The 19063-nt window shown below is 57.1% G+C and overlaps 2 protein-coding genes across 8 annotated transcripts in view; one reads left to right on the forward strand and one right to left on the reverse strand.

Annotated features, from left to right (window-relative positions):
* Positions 1-12422, forward strand: ATG9B (autophagy related 9B). Of its 5 annotated transcripts, XM_063100139.1 has the most exons (17): positions 1-129; positions 868-949; positions 1352-1496; positions 1587-1703; positions 1859-1923; positions 2157-2314; positions 2868-3009; positions 5018-5772; positions 5959-6112; positions 6335-6514; positions 7097-7333; positions 7537-7670; positions 7850-7946; positions 8148-8271; positions 8358-8499; positions 8663-10328; positions 10759-12422. In XM_063100139.1, exons 2-15 carry the CDS (start codon positions 947-949, stop codon positions 8483-8485), a joined length of 2439 nt encoding a protein of 812 aa, XP_062956209.1. In that variant the 5' UTR covers positions 1-129; positions 868-946; the 3' UTR covers positions 8486-8499; positions 8663-10328; positions 10759-12422. The 5 variants fall into 5 exon arrangements, with proteins under 5 accessions (XP_062956209.1, XP_062956205.1, XP_062956208.1 ...); XM_063100135.1 differs by having other exon boundaries at positions 868-1496; XM_063100138.1 differs by lacking the exon at positions 1-129 and having other exon boundaries at positions 670-1496; positions 2229-2314.
* Positions 9444-19063, reverse strand: part of NOS3 (nitric oxide synthase 3) — an 18935-nt gene continuing 9315 nt past the window's right edge. Inside the window, exons 14-26 of one of the 3 annotated variants that reach the window (XM_063100132.1) lie at positions 17630-17697; positions 17100-17216; positions 16812-16986; positions 14963-15095; positions 14758-14836; positions 14440-14627; positions 13741-13913; positions 13030-13240; positions 12860-12947; positions 11702-11823; positions 10769-10917; positions 10140-10334; positions 9444-10021 (exon numbers count right to left, since the gene is read on the reverse strand). In XM_063100132.1, the coding sequence (XP_062956202.1) occupies positions 9860-10021; positions 10140-10334; positions 10769-10917; positions 11702-11823; positions 12860-12947; positions 13030-13240; positions 13741-13913; positions 14440-14627; positions 14758-14836; positions 14963-15095; positions 16812-16986; positions 17100-17216; positions 17630-17697 (1860 nt within the window). In that variant the 3' untranslated portion in view covers positions 9444-9859. Of the gene's footprint in view, positions 10022-10139; positions 10335-10768; positions 10918-11701; positions 11824-12859; positions 12948-13029; positions 13241-13740; positions 13914-14439; positions 14628-14757; positions 14837-14962; positions 15096-16786; positions 16987-17099; positions 17217-17629; positions 17698-19063 lie in introns of those variants that run through there. The other 2 variants (XR_010023865.1, XM_063100133.1) reach the window with 2 other exon arrangements.

Raw genomic sequence — 19063 nt, forward strand, 5'->3', positions numbered from 1 at the left:
ACCTCAGGAATGGGCTTCCGTAGGAAACCTGGTGATTCAGGGCCTCAAGAATGGCGTTGGGCAAGCCACCACACCAGCTGCCCTGGTCTCCTCCTCCTTGTTGAAGCAACAACAAGGAACTCAACTCAGGTACCCAAATAATCCTTCCAAATCCTGAACCCCCAGCTGCCCTCCTGTGCCAGTTCAGCCCTGATGGTTCTCAGGAGGCCCCAGAAACTAGAATCTCTGGAGGAGAGGGGGTGTCAGGGTTCAAGAGGGTAAGGAAATAAACATGGTGGAACTGTCAAGGAACGTGACTTTTCTAGTTTAAGCTCCCAAACCACGTTTCAAATCCAAAATAGCTGCCTTTCCTTTCTTCACTTCCCTCCTTTGCTCACTTTACCCCAACCTGGCTCCAAAGTCAGGCATTGTCCCCTCTTCCCTTCCTCAGCACCCTTAGACGAAAGAAACGTGCAGCCTTTTCTTTTTCTTTCCTTTTTGGCCTTAAAGCATTTCTCTATTGATCGCTGTGTGTTTGTGTGGAGGGATAGGGGTAAGATTTTAAGAAATGAAAGACTTAACATCTTGGGCCCAATATTCTGCAACCCTTTAATAGGGTTTTGCTTTTTGTTTTTATTTGCCTGTCAATCTCTTCTCTTTATCTTTAATTCACTCAAGTTCCGAAGATGGAGACAATAGGTATCTCCTTTTGTCTCAATGTGTCCCTCCCTCTTAAACTGATGCCACTCCCACGGGCCCTGGGAGGTTTGGCCCCAGGTTGCCCTGTCAGGGGTGTGAGTGATCAGACAGGTGACTCCGAGCTGGGACGCCTAAGGCCTGCCTGGCCTGAGTCACCTAGTGTTGTTATTGTCATTGTTCTTGTTGAAGTCCCAGCTCAGCTCCACAGACCTCTGTGGAAACAGCAACAGCTCCCATCTTTCCAACCTTCTGGAGAAGCCACAGCCCAATGGTGAGCCGAATGGGCTGGGGGGGAGGCAGGGGGCGGCTGGGGCGGTGGGGAGACCTGGGGCCAGGATCCGTGCCCCTCCTCCCCACGCCACTGCCGCCTCTTCCTCCTCCTCCGTGCCGGGGACCTGGGGGCGGGAGGATCTCCATCTTCTCTCTGTCCTCTGCTCCTCACACCAGAAGCTCCCCCTCCTTATCTTTCCCTTCTGCCCTGGGGCCCCCCTGCCCAGTGCTGCAGGGGGCAGGAGCATCTCAGTCTAGCCATAGTGCCCTCCCCACGCCAGCCACCCTCCGAACACAGGCACGGCCCACAACAACACCCACCTCTGATTCCCCCTCCTGGGGATCCCACTCCACCCCACCCCTGGCCTCGGTGACTCCCCCTCCCTCACGCCGATGCCCCCAGGACCCTCCTGGGCTGCGGATAGGCCCTCTGATCCCCGAGCAGGATTATGAGCGGCTGGAAGACTGTGACCCTGAGGGGTCCCAAGACTCACCCCTCCATGGGGAAGAGCAGCAACCCCTGCTTCATGTGCCTGAAGGGCTCCTGGGTGAGTGTGTATATGTGTGGGGGTGGTGTTGGGAGTCAGTTGGCAGGGGCTAGGAGTTCCAGGGCTTACTCCAGGCTGGGCCTCTGGCAGCAGGTCGAGGGCATGGAGAACTGATGGCTCAAGTGAGAGCGCCAAGTTCCGACACTCTCCCTTCTGTGCCCAGGCTCCTGGCATCACATCCAGAACCTGGACAGCTTCTTCACCAAGATATCCTTTGTACTCAGCCTAGCAGAGGTGGCGCGGTTATTGGCAGGGAGACTGCAAGGGTGTCGTGGGTTGGGGGACTTGTTGGGAGGAGAGAGGGAGGCATCCTCAGGAAAGGCCCATCATGCCTCAGGCTTATTTCTTGACACACCTGCCACATCTATGGCTACCACCAGCGGAATGGCTTTGCCTGTATCCTGCTGGAGGATGTCTTCCAGCTGGGGTGAGATGCTTATCCCAGACCTGGACCGCTGTCCTCTGGACCCGTGGGCCTGTCCTCTCCTGCTTCCTTAATAGCGTTAGCTGCTTCTGGTCCATGCAACCTTCCCAGCAGCCCGGGGAAGGGCTCAGAAGGGGTGGGAGGGCTAGCTGGGCTTGTCTGGGGCTGGGGCAGGAGCCTGTGTGGACCTCAGGGCTGATCACTGCTGCATCCCTGCACCCCCCAACCCCAGACAGTTCATTTTCATCGTCACCTTCACAACCTTCCTCCTTCGATGTGTGGATTATAACGTTCTCTTCGCCAACCAGCCAAATAACCGTACAAGACCTGGGCCCTTCCACAGCAAAGTGACCTTGTCGGATGCTGTCCTACCCTCGGCCCAGTGTGCCGACAGGTGAGTGACAGCCTGGTGGGGCCCTGGGGGTGAGGCACACATGCAGGGAGAGGAGACAGGACCCCCCCTTCCTTCCTCCCTTGGTCTACATCAGAGGTTCTCAAGGCTTTTGGTCTCAGGACCAAAATACAGTTAAAATTAGCTGAGAACTTCAAAGAGCTTTTGTTTATGAAAGTCATATCTATATTTATCTTGTTAGAAATTAATGCCGAGAACAACTTTAAAACCAAAGAATGCACAAGCACACATTCCATCAGCTATCAGTGCAATATGACATCTTCATGAATCTTATGGCCTCTGGATAACTTCAATGCACACTCATGAGAACATGAGAATTAAAACAGCAGAAAGCATTAGTATTATTTGAAATAAGTTTTGACTTTGCTGACACTTGTGAGGGCCTCTTCGGGGACCCCTTCCCTGGACCTCACTTTGAGAACTGCTGCTCTGGCTGGCTTCCCTCTCTCCCTGTTTTCCACTGCTTCTGAAGCCTGGTCTCCCTCTCTCTTGGGCTCCCACCTTTCTCCACCACTGCCTCTCCAACCCCATACAGGATTCGCTCCAGCCCCCTGCTGGTCTTCCTCCTGGTCCTGGCTGCAGGTTTCTGGCTGTTCCAGCTGCTTCGCTCCGTCTGCAACCTCTTCAGCTACTGGGACATCAAAGTGTTCTACAGGGACGCACTGCACATCCCCCCGGTGAGCTGGGCAGGCGTGTCTGTGGGGAGGGGTGTCATGACAGGGCAAGCAGAGAGGAGTGGGCTATACAGATGGCAGGAGTGCAGAAAGAGCGAGCCCTGATGGACACCTGCCCCTGGCCCGGAAGAATGGCAGTGGGGCACCACTGCTAGAAAGCATGGTCCTACCCTAATGCAGCTTTGTTTATTTAGATGGGTCATATGGGATGACTTATAGTCATCTGATTGTGATGAAAATAATGGGTATTTAGAGGAAAGGCTGTCATCTGGCTTTCCAGAGCAGAAGGAATTTGGGCTGGGCTTGGAAGGACAGGACAGAAGTGGGGAGGGCCTCCTGAGCACCGGTGAGGACGGTGGGGGAAGCAATGAGCGTCTGTAGGATGCAGTGTGGAGATGGACCTACTGGCCTCACACCGAGCCCCCCATTGCAGGGAGCTACTGCGCTGGCCTCAGCACTGTCCTCTGGTCACGCTCTGCCCTTTCTTTCCTCCCCATCCTGCTCCTGCTCCTTCCTGCTATGTTCCTAAGTTCTTTCTTTAAGGCACAGCTCAGAGGTTACCTTCTGCAGCCTTTGAGTTCAGCCATTCAGTTAAAGTAATACTGGTTGTACTTCCCCTAGTATTTTTAGGTAAGTACATACAGAAGGATTTTCAGGGTTCATTGGTTTTTCATCTTGCTGGGATGAAAAGTATCTTCTCAGGCTTCCCTTGCTCCCCTTAGAAGTACAGAGCCTTTTGCACAGTTCTCCTGCACAGCCAGGGGAGAGGTTCTAGAAGGCCCGTGAGCAGGGGATCACCGGGCACAGAGCAGGGAGGAGTCAGGGGGCCAGCCACGCAGAGACGGGAGAGCGGGAGTCTGACTGTGCTCCCCAGGAGGTTGCTGACCCTTTCTCTCTCCACCTCCCGTCTTTCCCCTCCTCTCCCATTCCTTCCAGGGGAAGGGGAGACTCTGGGATGAACTGGAGAGGCTGGCCCGGAGGGACTTGACTAATCTGGACTGGGGAAGCTGGGTGAAACTGGGCTAAAATGAGGTTCGCAGCCCTCCAAAAGAGATCTGACAGCACCCTCACCCCCAGACATGGACACAGCCAGGAGCTGGGGAGGCTAATCTGGGGATAGAGCACAAGGTGGCTTGGAGAGGGGTGGGGCTGGAGGTCTCAAAGCATGCCCAGGCAGAAGATGAGGGTTCTGACCCAGAGCTGGTGGGCATACTGGAAACAGGGAGGAGAGATTCCCTCATGAGCTGCCCTCCATTCTGTCTTTTATGTGTGCAACTGAGGGGGCTTCAGAAAAGCCTGCTCTTGAGAAGCCAGGTCCTACACCTGAAAAAGAGTTTACTAAAGAGGCATCACTAAGAAGAACATGACTAATGGCCACATGACTGGCAGGGATGATGAGGAACAGCAATTCAGGAGACAGTGGAAAGAAGTAGGAAGGGCCTGGGTTAGTGACAGGATTAGGGGAGGACAGAAAGTGGCACGTAGCTTTGGTCATGGTGAGTGTATTAATCCGTTTCGTGTTGCTATAACAGAAATACCTGAGACTGGGTAATTTATAAAGGAAAGAGGTTTATTTGGCTTACGATTCTGGGACAGCTGCATCTGGCATGGGCCCCAAGCTGCTTCTATTCATGGTGGAAAGTGGCAGGCAGCCGATGGGCACAAGCAGATCACAAGGGGGGAGGAAGCAAGAGAGAGAGAGGAGGTGCCAGAGGCTATAAACAACGAGCTCTCACGGGAACTAATAGAGCGAGAACTCACTCATTACTCCCCCTCTCCCAGGGAGAGCATTAATCCATTCATGAGGGATCGGCCCCCATGACTCAATCAGTCTCCAACACTGCCACATTGGAGATCAAATTTCCAAATGAGTTTTGGGGAAACAACACATTCAAACTCCATCAGTGGAGTATGTGGCAGTTTTTAGGCAGCCCATTTGGGGGTGTGCAGCTTGGCCATCACTGCGAGAGGAATCAGGGTCACTGGCGCTCACCGGTGCCCCTCCCTTTAGGAGGAGCTCAGCTCGGTGCCCTGGTCAGAGGTGCAGTCCCGCCTCCTGGCGCTGCAGAGGAGCGGGGGGCTGTGTGTGCAGCCGCGGCCCCTGACGGAGCTGGATGTCCACCACCGCATCCTGCGCTACACCAACTACCAGGTAGCGCTGGCCAACAAGGGGCTGCTGCCGGCCCGCTGCCCGCTGCCCTGGGGAGGCGGTGCGGCCTTCCTCAGCCGCGGCCTGGCGCTCAACATCGACCTGCTCCTCTTCCGCGGCCCCTTCTCACTCTTCCGCGGGGGCTGGGAGCTACCCGACGCCTACAAGCGCAGCGACCAGCGGGGCGCCCTGGCCGCGCGCTGGGGGCGCACGGTGCTGCTGCTGGCCGCCGTGAACCTGGCGCTGAGCCCGCTGGTGCTGGCCTGGCAGGTGCTGCACGCCTTCTACAGCCACGTGGAGCTGCTGAGGCGCGAGCCGGGCGCGCTGGGGGCGCGCCGCTGGTCCCGCCTGGCGCGCCTGCAGCTGCGCCACTTCAACGAGCTGCCGCATGAGCTGCGCGCGCGCCTGGCCCGCGCCTACCGGCCCGCCGCCGCCTTCCTGCGCGCGGCCGCGCCCCCCGCGCCTCTGCGCGCGCTGCTGGCCCGCCAGCTCGTCTTCTTCGCCGGCGCGCTCTTCGCCGCGCTGCTAGTGCTCACGGTCTACGACGAGGACGTGCTCGCCGTGGAGCACGTGCTCACCGCCATGACCGCGCTCGGGGTCACGGCCACCGTGGCCAGGTGCGACAGCATATGCCCGGGGACGTGGGGTGGGAGGGTGTGTCCGTTTCTCTGACCTGGGCTGAGTGAAGCTCCCCCCTCCCGCCCTGCGAATTCTTACCTCTCCCACCGCCAGCGCCTCCCAGCCCTGCATCACACGACCTCCTAACCGCAGGACCCTTTCCCACCCGGGATCCTGCCCTCCAGGTCTTTCATTCCCGAAGAGCAGTGCCAGGGTCGTGCCCCGCAGCTCCTGCTGCAGGCGGCCCTGGCCCACATGCACTACCTCCCGGAGGAGCCTGGCCCCGGCGGCAGGACCAGCGCTTACCGGCAGATGGCGCAGCTGTTGCAGTACCGAGCGGTGAGAGTCGCGGCCCCGGGGGTGGGGGTAGGGAGCGGTGCAGAGGGGTGGGTGGTCTGTCTGGGAGAGGGCGTAGGGCTGGCTATCCCGGGAGCTTTAGGGAGTAACTGGGTTGGGTGGAGGCTTCCTGCCCTGGCGAGTGTCCTGGGAGGCTCCTTTGCCCTGATCACTAGTGTGGGCCCCCCCTGCAAACCTTGCTCAGCCTCACCCCTGCTTCCACAGGTCTCCCTCCTGGAGGAGCTCCTGTCCCCGCTCCTCACCCCGCTGTTTCTCATCTTCTGGTTTCGCCCTCGTGCCCTGGAGATTATTGACTTTTTTCATCACTTCACTGTGGATGTGGCTGGGGTTGGGGACATCTGTTCTTTTGCCCTTATGGATGTGAAGCGCCACGGCCATCCTCAGGTTGGACCCCTTCCCTGGCTGTGCGGGGTCGTGCTGGGTAGGAGTTCGCTTGCTTCACGCAAAGCAGGTCTGGGTTCCACCCCCAGCTCCATCACTTGCCACCTGTGACCCTGAACAAGTCACATCACTTCCCTGTGTCCTAGTGTTCTCATCTATTGGACGAGGACAATGATGGTAGCCAACGCACAGGCTTGTTGTGAGGATGACATAAGGTGATGTCTGTAGAGCTCTCAGTGGAGTTGCTAGCACATAGTAATGTCAGTAAATGGGATCAAAGACACTGGAGAGGCCAAGAAATGGGGTGGTCAGAGGGTGGGGCTGAGTTAGGACTGGCCTCCTGACCAAAGCCAGCAGGGGATCACCGTGGGGACCCAGTCTGCACAGGTGGGCAAAGTACTGAGGCCTGTCCCTGTCTCCGAGCTGGGTCTAGACCCAGGGGCTGCTTTGCTGCTGTATTTTTGGGTAATCTTGAATGAGTCTCTGTCCTTGCCTCTGTTTCTTTAACGTGGAAAATGGGGCAGTTCCGCCTACCCCCATGAGGCCCAGTGTCCACAGCACCTGAAGGACTGTCGTTGCTCGCAGTGGCTCTCGGAGGGACAGACGGAGGCCTCACTGTCTCAGCGTGCAGAGGATGGAAAGACTGAGCTCTCTCTGATGCGCTTCTCCCTGGCACATCCGCAATGGCGCCCCCCAGGGCACAGCTCTAAGTTCCTTGGGCACCTTCGTGGACGTGTACAACAAGATGCAGCTGCCTGGGGCGCCACCTCTGCTCGCAGCCCCCCGACCCCAGGGGTGCTCAGCACCTCCACCTCGCCTCTGGTGAGTCCTAGACGTGGCCTGCCCTTCTGCCCTCACCACCCTTGACTCCTCCTCTCTCTCTTCCCCTCTAGCCTCACCTTTCCTGTTAACCTGCCCCTCATCCTGCCTGCTCTCCTGCCTTCCTGAGACCACCCCTTCCTTCTCCCTCCCTTTCTGTCCTCCCTATGACCTCCTCTTCAGCTTCCCTCTTCTCTGACTCCCAGCCGGAGACCTTCTTGGCCAACCTCTTGGTGCATCCCCTCCTGCCACCGAGGGACCTGAGCCCCACAGCCCCCTGTCCAGCTGCTGCCACAGCCAGCCTCCTTGCCTCCATTTCCCGCATTGCCCAGGACCCCTGGTGAGCCATGGAGGCCTGAGATACAGGGGCGTGGTGGGAGGGGCTGATCTTCCAGGAGGAAGGAACTGGGCACTGAAGGGGATTTGGGGGGCGGAAATCCAGCCTTGCCCTCCTGAGGGGTGCTGGGGCAGGGGAGGGACTAGGGCATGCCTTTTGATCTGCTGCATCCTGTATTCCAGCTGTGTGTCCCCAGGATGCACTGGGGGCCAGAAGCTGGCCCAGCTCCCAGAGCTTGCTTCTGCTGAGATGAGTCTTCATGCCATCTACCTGCACCAGGTGAGTAGAGGCATGGTGACAGAGAAATGTAGGGAGCAAGCAGGTGAACAAAACGGAGACCGAGGAGAGGGCTAGAGTCTGAAGTAGTACCTAACAGGAGCTGCAAGAGGAGGTTTAAAATCTCTCTGCTCCTGGCCCAGGGGCTTGTCCTTGTCCTCAGGGACAGGAAGGAGCCCCTCATTCCTCTTCCCTCCCATGTAGCTTCACCAGCAGCAGCAGCAGGAACCATGGGGGGAGGCTTCAGCTTCCTCCCTGTCCAGGCCCTGGTCCAGCCCCTCGCAGACGCCCTCGCCTAATGAGGAGAAGCCATCCTGGTCAAGTGATGGTGAGGAGGGTGGGGCGTACAGAGGACAGATCCTGGGTGCGCTGTGGGCATCATGGCTCTGCTCAGCTGATGGCTTTTGTCATCAGGCTCCAGTCCTGCCTCCAGCCCCAGACAGCAGTGGGGAACCCAGAGGACCCGGAATCTGTTCCCTGGAGGGTTTCAGGACACCACAGACACTCAGAAGGATACTGGCCAGGCCCTTAGCACTGACTGAGAGGACTTTTCAGGGTCAGTACTGCCTACTTTGGGGGAGGGGGGCACCAGTGAGTAGGAAATTGGTTTGGAGCCAGACATGGAGGGATGGGAACAGTGGTGGCAATTTGGGGTGATGGGGGTAGTCTCTAGAACCTAGACCCCTGGACTGCTTGCAAAGAGTCTTCTCCTTCCCCAGGTTCCCTGGCTTTTCCAGCCACAGGAGATGGATGGGGTGGAGTGGAAGGACACTGAGCCATCTTTAGAGGCCCCCACAAACAACAGGCCAAGGATGCTTTAGTTGGGCAGGACCTGGGGCTCAATGAGGAACTCGCCCTGGAGAACAGAGAAAGGGTAGGAGAGGAGATGCCGATGGCCTCTGGAAACGAGGCCTAGAGATGGTCCCCACACGGAGGGGATAAGGGGACACCCCCCTCACCTAGCTATCTTGGAGCGGTTGCCTGGGAAGAAGTCCCTGAGTATCCTCAAGGTGGAGGGCAAGGGCCGAGGCGGAGGCCAAGCTAAACGTAAAGGAAACAAAGAGGCAATGGGTTGGTCAGGCTGGCCTGTCCTTCAGGTTCCCATGGGACTCGCAGGGTGGGGGTGGAACTTGAGAGAGGAAAGACTTTAGAGAGGCTGATGTTTTGTGCCTCAGCACCAGCATGATGCCTGAGGAAGTGGGTGTGCCCCTCAACCTGTATGAGACAAGCTGTAAAGATTGCTCATGGCTGTGTTGTGCATCTTTGTGACATAGTCTCTGGCATCTCCACTCCTGGCAGCTGAGGGCTGCACCTGCTTTCTCCATCAAGAGCAAGGGAACCACTGGAGAGCTGCCTCGACTGGCTGGACACCATGCTTTCAGAGTGCTGGCTTAGATGGAGTGTGTAGGCCTCCCTGTCAAAGAATTACCCACCCCCCAACATCTACACAAATTAAAAGAGGAAACTTGTCATTTTACAATTGTAATCGACAGAGGCTGGATTAGGCATCTCAGTATCTCATAACATCTGGCACAGCCTCTTATGGTAAATCTTCAATAATAAATATTTGAATGATTTAGAGATTGGGCCTTAAGGATAAGATACTCCTGAGGGAGGTGAGGGGAATCTAAAATTCATGAAGACCATGAAGTGGGTAGCAGTCAGCCCTGGAATACCACGGCTGGGAGAGGCCTTCCAGATTTACGCAGACCCAGGCTAGTGGAAACGGTCCTGGAGAGACAGATATTTGCTTATTCCTGGGGGAATAAGGCTGAATTTCTGCAGCCTCCGGACAGACACTGGAAGGCACCTTGAGAGGGAAGGGAGAGCTGTTGGTTCTGGTCAGGCCGACTGAAGTGTGGCAGCCGCTGTCTCCAGCTGTCTCCGGGGGCTGGAGTGCATAAGCCAGAGAGCTCTCAGGGGTTGGAGGGGTCTGGGCCAGGGGGGTCGAACGCCCAGGGCACTGCGCCCCGCAGCTGCCGCTCCTGCAGGGAAAAGCTCTGGGTGCGTATGCGGCTTGTCACCTCCTGGGTGCGCAGCGTGAGCCCGAAAATGTCCTCGTGGTAGCGTTGCTGATCCTGCCGGAAAGAGCTCAGCGGGTCAGAGCCCGAGTCAGAGATCCCAGCAGGAACCCGGCACGACCCTGGCTGGGGCCCCCCCCCCCTCGGCCCCCCCCCCCGCCCCGCCCCTCCGCACCCGCAGCACGCCGATGAAGTCGCCGGCCTCGTCCAGCTCCATGTCACCCTCGGTCGCCAGGATTCGCTGGACCGTCTGCAGGACGCTGGTTGCCATGGTGACATCACCGCAGACAAACATGTGGCCCCGCTCGAGGCACAGCACACGGTGCACCTCAGCAGCCAGCTCAGTCCTCAGGATGTCCTGCACGTAGGTCTGAGGGGAGGTGGGTTAGGGGCGCTGGGCGGGCCCTGGTTGTGAAAACTCCGGGGACTGCCGGGGCCACGTGCCCTGGGGTAGGGACTAGAGGGACCGGGGGCCGGCAGGGCGGGGCTTGGGTGGGGCCGAGTGGGGGCGGGTGGCTGAGCGCTCTGTGAGTGGCCGTGGAGGGGCTGGGCGGAGAGTGGGGGCTGCACACTGCTGGCGAACACAACTCCTTCCCTTTCCCTATCTTTTTTTTTTTTTTTTTTTTTTGTCGTTTTTTCGTGACCGGCACTCAGCCAGTGAGTGCACCGGTCAGTCCTATATAGGATCCGAACCCGCGGCGGGAGTGTCGCCGCGCTCCCAGCGCAGCACCCTACCAAGTGCGCCACGGGCTCGGCCCCCTTTCCCTATCTTAAGGTGACCTACGTGCCCTCAGGTTCCCGCACCTTGGGACTGTCCGGTTCCCTGGAGAAGGCGGTGAGGACACGGCCAAACACTCCGCGCTGCTGGGCGTGCTGCACCTCGTCGCGGTAGAGATGGTCGAGTTGAGAGCATCGGCAGCCGAACACCAAAGTCATGGGGGCGGGCTGCAGCCCTGCAAGGGACTCTGGGTCTTGGGAGGGCTCCCTCCCCTGGGATGCAGCCTTAGCGAAGCCTTCCTGACGCCTCCCCACTGCCACCCTCGCCCAGGCTGACAGCCCAGCTTTTGGGGCTGAAGCACCGCTATCTTGGCTCTTTGGCTTCTAGGAGAGTGCAGGATGCTTTGAGAGACCCTGCCATACTCCTGATTTCCAGAGACAGAAACCGAAGCTCACATGAAGTGGTAGAGCTGCTCTGGAATGTGGGGCCTCCCCGCAGAATTCCATGCTCTTTGACTTGTGGAACATTGCAGTCCCCTTCCCTGCTCCAGCCCCCTGTCCTCCCACACCTTGAGCTCCTGCACTTTCAGCCTTCCTCTCAGTCACACCCCTTTCTTTTGACTGACCAACTACCCTGGGCGCCCCATGCCCAATCTGAATGCCCTGTAGCTTCCTTAGTCCTTGGACACACCTCAGTGACCTCTGGCACAGTCCAGAATCCACCTGGGGCATTTCTTCTGTCCTCTGAGTCCCTATCCGTTGCAAACTTCCATTTTCCTCTGTTCTTCACCAAATTCAACACCTACTGTGTGCCAGGCACCAGGAGGCCGGACAGACAGGCCTGGCCCTCGCCTCTAGGCCCTCCCTCCCCTTGGTCTAATGAGCTGCTTTTCCCATTTGTGACCCCACTTTCTGGCCCTCTCTTTCCTACCTGGTTCCTGCCTTCTGGCCTCATCCCTTTGTCCCTAGATTGTGTGACTCCTTCCTGCCTTCCAGCAGTCCCTTAGCCCCCAACCTCACCTTTGCTGTCAATGTCGTGCAGTCGCTCCTGCCAGAAGCCCCGGAAGGGGGCGATGCCAGTGCCGGGGCCCACCAGGATGCAGGGCAGGCTGGGATCAGGGGGCAGCCGGAAGGAGGGAGCCCTAGCCAGAGAGACACTCCGTCAGCCTCCCTCGGCTCCCTGCTCCCCCATTCTTACCAACCTTGGGCAGGTGGAGAGGAGAACCCAGGTCCCACTGATAAATGAACTCATTTATAATACTTATCAGGTCCTTAGAACAGTGTCTGGTTCATAGTAAGCATGAAGTAAGTGTGTGTTAAAATAACTGCTCGTGGTCAGAAACTCCCTGATCTATGGTTTCTGGATATTGAGCCAAAGGAAATATAGTTCAATTTCTACTGAAGAATACTTAGATGACTCAGTTTTGGGGACTGAGAAAATATGGGGCAGAGGGAGGACAGATTTTCAGTTCATAATGGGTTCATTGAGTGTGTTTACTTTAAATAATAGCCTTAATATTGATATTTGGTTTGTATTCAGTAGATTGGTGCAGTTTATTTGTAATTTAACCTCCTGGGTGGGTTTGGGTAACCTGAATACATCCTGGGAACTCAGTTCCACTGAGACTTTTGGCTCCTGGCTGCTGGAGGGGCAGGACTTCTGGACATAGCACGAGGGAGGGTCTCCTGAGATCCTTCACCATCTTTGAGGCCTCAGTGACACTGTGGCCAAGAGTGGTCTTCACCCTAACTAGTTCTCCCTGGATTTAACGGGGACTTGAGGACCACAATTCCCGGGTACCATGCCTCCCAACATGAGCCTGAGCCCAAGGACACAGAGAGGGACACAGAAGCTGCACTTTGAAGAAGGAACAGGGCCGGCTGGTCTAATATGAGTTCTGTCTCTGGGAGCTGTAGTTTTAGGGCAGGGACCTGAGTCCAAATTTGTGAGAGGCCCAAAGCTTAACTAAAGTTCTGAAAGGACATAAAAGATACCTCATCCTTGATGTTACCTAGACCCTCTTTGCTTCCAATAACACTCCTCACCAAAGCTACCACCCTGACCCCATGCAGCCTCCACTGATTCCTCCACCTGTCCCCGCCATTGTGCACCTTCCCCGCCCCTGCTTGGGCAGACACTCTCTTCTTGAAGCCCCCCTCCCCCCAGTGCTCACTTACCCCCTGATGAAGCAGGGCACGGGGTCTCCAGCCTTGAGTTGGCTCAGCCACATGGAGCAGACTCCATAGTGCAGGGGGCCCAGCCCATCTAGGGAGTGGGGAGGAGAGAGGCTAGTAAGGGGCCTGTCTGGTCTTGCTGTGGCCAGGTCCATCCCAGCTCCCAGCCTCACCCTGGGTCCTGTATGCCAACACAGCCACGGTGAGGTGGATCTCTCCTGGGTAGGCGCTGGGTGCCGAGCTGACTGAGTAGTACCGGGGCTGGAGCAGGGGCAGCTGGGTGAGGAGCAGGGGGGCGGGCAGTGCCACCGATGGGAACTGCTCCAGCACCTCCAGCAGTGTGGGGCATCGGAACCACTTCCACTCCTCATAGCGCCGGGGGTCCTGGCAGGGGTGGGATGCGGTGGGCTGGGAACCCCCTGGCCCTTCCTGGTGACCTCCCTTCTTGACCCCTCCCCAGAAGGGCCTCCTTAGGGTTTCTCCTCCTCAGTTCGGGCCAACAAACGTTTCTTTAAGACCTCAAGAATCCACAGATGAATCAGGTACTCTGGAGCTGGGTTTTATTTATTTATTTATTTTTAAAGATGTCCGGTAAGGGGATCTTAACCCTTGACTTGGTGTTGTCAGCACCACGCTCACCCAGTGAGCGAACCGGCCATCCCTATATGGGATCCAAACCCGAGGCCTTGGTGTTATCAGCACCGCACTCTCCCAAGTGAGCCACGGGCCGGCCCAGGAGCTGGGTTGTAAAGCACCTGTACAGCTTGGTCAGAAGAAGAAAGTCCAGGGAGGACCTTGCATGGGGGCTTCGTGCCACTGCCCACCCCACTCCCCAGCTCATTCTGCCTCTCCAGCCTCTGCCCCCTCCCGGGGTGGCCCCCAACCTGGCTGAGGGCCTCCAGTTCCTGCTGTTCACTGGGCTCTTCAGCCAGGGTGCTGAGCAGTCGAAGGAGTTGAGGGCTGGGCGGGGAGGTGATGTCCAGGAAGAAGGTGAGAGCCTGGTGCAGCGTGCATGGGGGCAGCCGGGGGTCCCGCACCCAGCCAGGGGGAGGGCCACCTGGGGGTGGTGCACAGGGAGCTCTGAGGAAGGGGCCCAGCCACAGCTGCATTGTCTGGGTTGTTTGATCTTTGAGGACTGATCCCACCTCATGATGTTTTAATAGAGAACCTGCCCCTGAACAGCGGTGCGGGCCTGTTGAGGTGGCCTCTGTGTTTGTTTGGGGCCCTTGGCTGAACTGGGCTGGCCTGAACTCCCCTACCCCAACCCCACCTGACTTACTTAACCCCAGCACTGATGTGGCAGAAGATACACCTAATGCCAGCAACACAGCAAGCTAGACTGGCAGGGGAAGACTTTGGGAGTCGCACAAGGGGAGGGACAGCCTTTTGGTGGTGAGTGTGGGTGGCTTCTGGGAAAGGAACCATGTTCTGTGGACCATCCAGCAGCAAGGTCAGATCCGAGCCCTGCGGTGCTGAGCTGGGTAGGGAGATGGCAGCCCCACTGGGTCCTAAGCTGGAGGAGGTCCCGGAGCCAGGGCAATGGAGCAGGCCCTCAATGTCATGCTCCAGACTGCACCCCTCACCAGGGCTGCCCTTCTCCAGCTGCTCCACAGCTACGGGCTCCGTGGGTGGCGGCGGGTCCTCCACGCGGCTCAGCAGTGCCTCCACAAGGCCTGGCCGGTTGGGTGGGCAGATGCCTATGTGGTCCCCTGGCTGGTACTGCAGCCCCTCCTGGCTTCCAGTGTCCAGGCGCACCAGGATTGTGGCCCGGCTGGGGGTGGGGAGAGAGGCTGTTACAGGGGCTCAGGGAGGGGTTAGGGGATAGGAGAATGTGGAGGAGGAGGGTGCCACATCTGGGGCAGGGGGGCTGGGACAGGTGGGAAGCATGGGGTCTTCCTCACGTGGATTTGCTGCTTTGCAGGTTTTCCACCGAGAGGACTGTGGCCTGGAACATCTTCCGCCTGTGCACGTGGATCAGACCTGGGTGGGGTGTCGTAAATGAGACTGAGCCTGAGCTAGGGAACAGGGCCTGGCCCCTGAAGGAGTTGGTCCTGGGCCCCTGAGCCCCCGAGAGCCAGCAGGATCAGGGTGAGGTCATGGCTGCACCTGGCAGTAGCTGCAGGCCCCCGGCCTGGGCCGTCAGCCGGTACCTCTGGCGCTTCCAGCTGCGCTTGGGGCTGAATACGTCCCGGGCGGCGGCCTCGGCATCGTTTCCCACACAGAAAGTCTCACAGGAGGCCTGGGGGGTAAATGGAAAGGACTCAGGCCCTTCTGCCTGGTGGCTCCTCACCAGGGAGCTGCCCTAGTGAGGAGCCCAGGGTGGGGGTGCAGCCTGAGTTGCCACCGTCCTTCCTGGGGGCTGCAGGAGCTGGGCAGCCTGAGTCTTGCTCCCGCAGGGTCAGCAGCCCGTGTGGCTGGAGGGGGATGAGGCTGAAACTGAGGCTAAGTTCCCTTGTTCTCCAGCCCATTTCATGGTTTGGCCACTGGGCCCGGAGACTCTGCACACCTTGATTTGTCACACCAGTAGTTTCTTGTGTGGTGAATGTTAATCCCGTGTCTTGGGGAGCACAGTGCTTGGCACAGGAGTACCCAGCGAATGCACAGACACCTTCGCTGCATTCAGACCTGCAGTCACATCTGACTCCTGTGCTTACGCTTTACATACCTCAGTTTCCCCACTGTCACATCTCCTTGGGTTCTGGTGAAGACTAAAAGGAATACTTTATGTAAAGCCCTTAGTATGGTGCATGCAGATAGTAAATACTCCTGGAGAACGACCCAGGATTCAGGTGGCAGAGGGGCCTCTCGGGGGAGGGTGTGTATCCTGTTTCTGGTCAGGTCAGGCACAAGTCCAGCAGCTGCTCGGCCAGTCCCAGGCTTGAAATCCAGGGCTCATCTGGGATTGGTCGAGCCCCACTTTGCTGAGTCCTGTTAATCTCTCTTTTGTGGTGTGTGCGAAGTCTTCTATCTCTTCCTTCCTTCCTTGGCCCCCTCCCTTCCTTCCTGTCCCCACTGCCGCCACCCTTAGCTAGCTCAGAGTCTTCTTGCTTCTCGTTTGATGATGCTGTAATTGATCCTGCGCCTCTAAAGTAGTATTCCCAAATCTTTATGCTGTAGTCTCGGCCCACTCCAAACTTTCAGTGGCTCTTTTTGTCTAAATTCTTTGTCCTCTCCATTCCCTTCTTCCCAATCTCGGCATATCTGTCTCCCCAGCTAGACCTTCTTCTCCACCGCAAACCCTCCACCTTCACCAGGCAGCTCTCCCCATATCCCCAGCCCCCTTAGATGCACTGCTGTACATCCATCCACACCTGCTGAGCTCAAGCCCCAGACCCTGGGGGACGGTGCTGCCCCAAATAGCCCCTGAGCCCCTGTCAGCTCCAGGTGTAATCCCCAGACAGGCAGCACTGCCCCGCTGAGGAAGCCCAGGTTTAAAAATTCACAGCCCCCGGGACCCACCTCTCCCTATGCTGCCCTGGCCCAGGACCACCTTTCCAGTCCAGGCACTGCCCCAAGCCAGACGGGCCTCTGACTTCTACAGCTTATGTGCTGGCCTCAGCTTCAGCCCCCACGTCTGTCTGAACCTCTCTCAGCCCTTCCCTCTCCCTCCATCCTGCAGCCCCCACTTTGTGCGCTGCACTGGACGAGGCTCCCTCTTGCCAGGCCCTGCCTGCTCTCTTTCAGCTGCACTTCTGCCTGGGCTGGGCACCTCCTGTGGTTAATAGGGCGATGTCATCCACTACTCAGGACTGAGTCCAGAAGGGCTGGCTGTGCAGTGGCGAAGGGAGGGCGGATTTTGGAAGGACCAGGAAGGGACCAGAGAACCAAGCAGAGTCAGGGCAGCCATGAGGCCTCCAGTCTCAACACTGGGCCTTGAAAGTGAAGGCCCAGGAGGCGGTGCCCCAGGCTGGACTGAGCCAGAACAGGGGCCGGGGGCTGGGCTGGGGCAACTCACCTGGAAGGCGGCCTGGGCCCAGCCGCGGAAGGCCTCCTCCTGGCCACACAGCTCATCGCCCTGGCCCAGCTGCAGCAGCCGCTCCCCACCCAGCTCCTCCAGCCGTGTGTCCACCGCACGAGCAAAGGCACAGAAGTGGGGGTATGCCCGGGAGCCCAGTCCGAACACACAGAACCTGGGGTGCAGGAGCCATCACTGGATCCCCCATCCCAGCCTGCTCCTGCCCAGGCAGCTAGCCTGCCCCGTGTGCTCCCGTCTGTGAGGCCCCCGACCTGAAGGTGCCCAGACCTGAGGGTGCCCAGGGCCCCTGCACTGTCTGTGTTGCTGGACTCCTTCCTTTTCCGGCGCCAAGAGGACACCAACTGGTCTGAGCAGGAGATACTGTTGAAGCGGATTTTGTAACTCCTGGCAAGAGAGGACAAAGACAAGGGTGTCACAGGGAACTGGAGATGGGGGCCCAGGCCAGGGGGCTCAGGATCTCTGCCTTGGGGCTTGAAAGACCCAGCCCTTGGGAGGGGCTGAGGGCCAGCATTCCAGGGGGCCCTGCTCCACCTGCACTCCCTCTCTGCAGGAGACCTCAGGACTGTCCCTGCCTCTTAGAGTCCTGGCACCTGGGAGTGGGCAGGTCCTGGTGGGGGGTGGGGGTGGTGGTGGTGGTGGTGCATCCTGGGGCTGTGACAGGGCCCAGGCCTCCTCCTGTCCTCCAGCTTGCTGGGAAAATGACTTGAGGCACAGAGGAGAGCTCTTCAGACTCCCTTTCCTTCTGGGTCTCTAAATGCCTCGCTGCCCCCATCTCCCCTGATGCTTCCCCCACTCACTTGTGCTGTTCGGGCCGAGGGGAGTTGTTGTAGGGGCCAGACATCTCCATCAGGGCCGCCGCAAAACTCTGGCCAGGGAAGCGTTTGTCTAGGGTTAGCTTTGTTTTATTTCAAACCACTGCACACAGAAGCTTAAAACTGTACTGGGCTGGCCCTTACTATTATGATTAGTTTGTAACTTTTAATTTTTATTTGCTTGAAAGAATTCAAAAGAGGTATTGACTTTTTGAAAAATTACCTGAAAAGAAGTGTGTGAAGTAATGAAAGAGAAAGACTATCCTTATTTCTCCTCCAGTCTTACCCTCTAATACGTACGTACTGTTGACTGGTGCTAACTTTGTAGCCCTTTTTCACGTGCCCTTTGTAGCATGTGCATATCTGTAGTTTTTTTTTAACAGTAAAGATAGGACCATACTATGCTTGTCTGCTTTTTATCAGTAACCTATCAGGGACATCCTTCCAGGTCAGAACATCAAGACTGAGTATTCACCTCATCCTTTTTAATGGCTACATTGTATTCCATCACTTGTGTGTCCCCTGACACATGACTTCCTCTGACTGAAGGACACCCGGGCAGTCTAGGAACAGTGTTCAGCCAAACACTCTCATTCATGCACCATGCTTCCTCTCCTTCCTGTTTCAGTTGGGAAAGCCTGAGAAGTGGTATTGCTTATCAAAGGATTTAAAAGCTGGCTGGGAGAGTCACATTGTCCTGGCAGCAGTAGGGTGGGGGCGGCTCTTTCTTCACACCCTGTCAGCAGTGGAGATGACCAGTCCTTAATGTTTTAGCTGATTTCATAGGTGGGGGCATAGATCTCAGTTCTCTTTGCAGTGCTCTGGTCATCATAGACACTGTTTAGGTGGCCCTCCCAGAAGGCTACACCACATCCTTGTGCTGCCATGAAAATGGCTTAGAACTACAGATGCTTTTCAACTTACGATGGGGTTCTCTCCCAACAAACCCATTGTAAGTTGAAAATATCGTAGGTCGAAATGCATTTAATGCACCTAACCGACTGAATACCACAGCTTAGCCTAGCCTCCCTTCAATGTGCTCAGGCACTTGCATCAGCTGACACTTGGGCAAAATCATCCAACACAAAGCCTATTTTATAATAAAGTGTTGAATATATCATGTAATTTATTGATTCTGTGCTGAAAGTGAAAAACAGAGTGGTTGTGTAGGTGGTTGTGCCTGTTGTCTTTGCACCATCATAAAGTAAAAATTTCATAAGTTAAACTGTTGTAAGTCGGGGGCCGTCTGTACATGAAACAAATCGTCGCAGAAAAAAACTCTAGGGCTGGCTGGTTAGCTCAGTCAGAGCGCAGCCTTGTAACACCAAGGTCAAGGTTTGGATCCCTGCACCCGCTGACCACCAAAAAAAAGAAAAAGAAAAAAAAAATACCTAGAAGGAAGTAACATCTAAATACTAA

The sequence above is a fragment of the Cynocephalus volans genome, chromosome 6 (assembly GCF_027409185.1).
Source record: "Cynocephalus volans isolate mCynVol1 chromosome 6, mCynVol1.pri, whole genome shotgun sequence".
Lineage (NCBI taxonomy): Eukaryota > Metazoa > Chordata > Mammalia > Dermoptera > Cynocephalidae > Cynocephalus > Cynocephalus volans.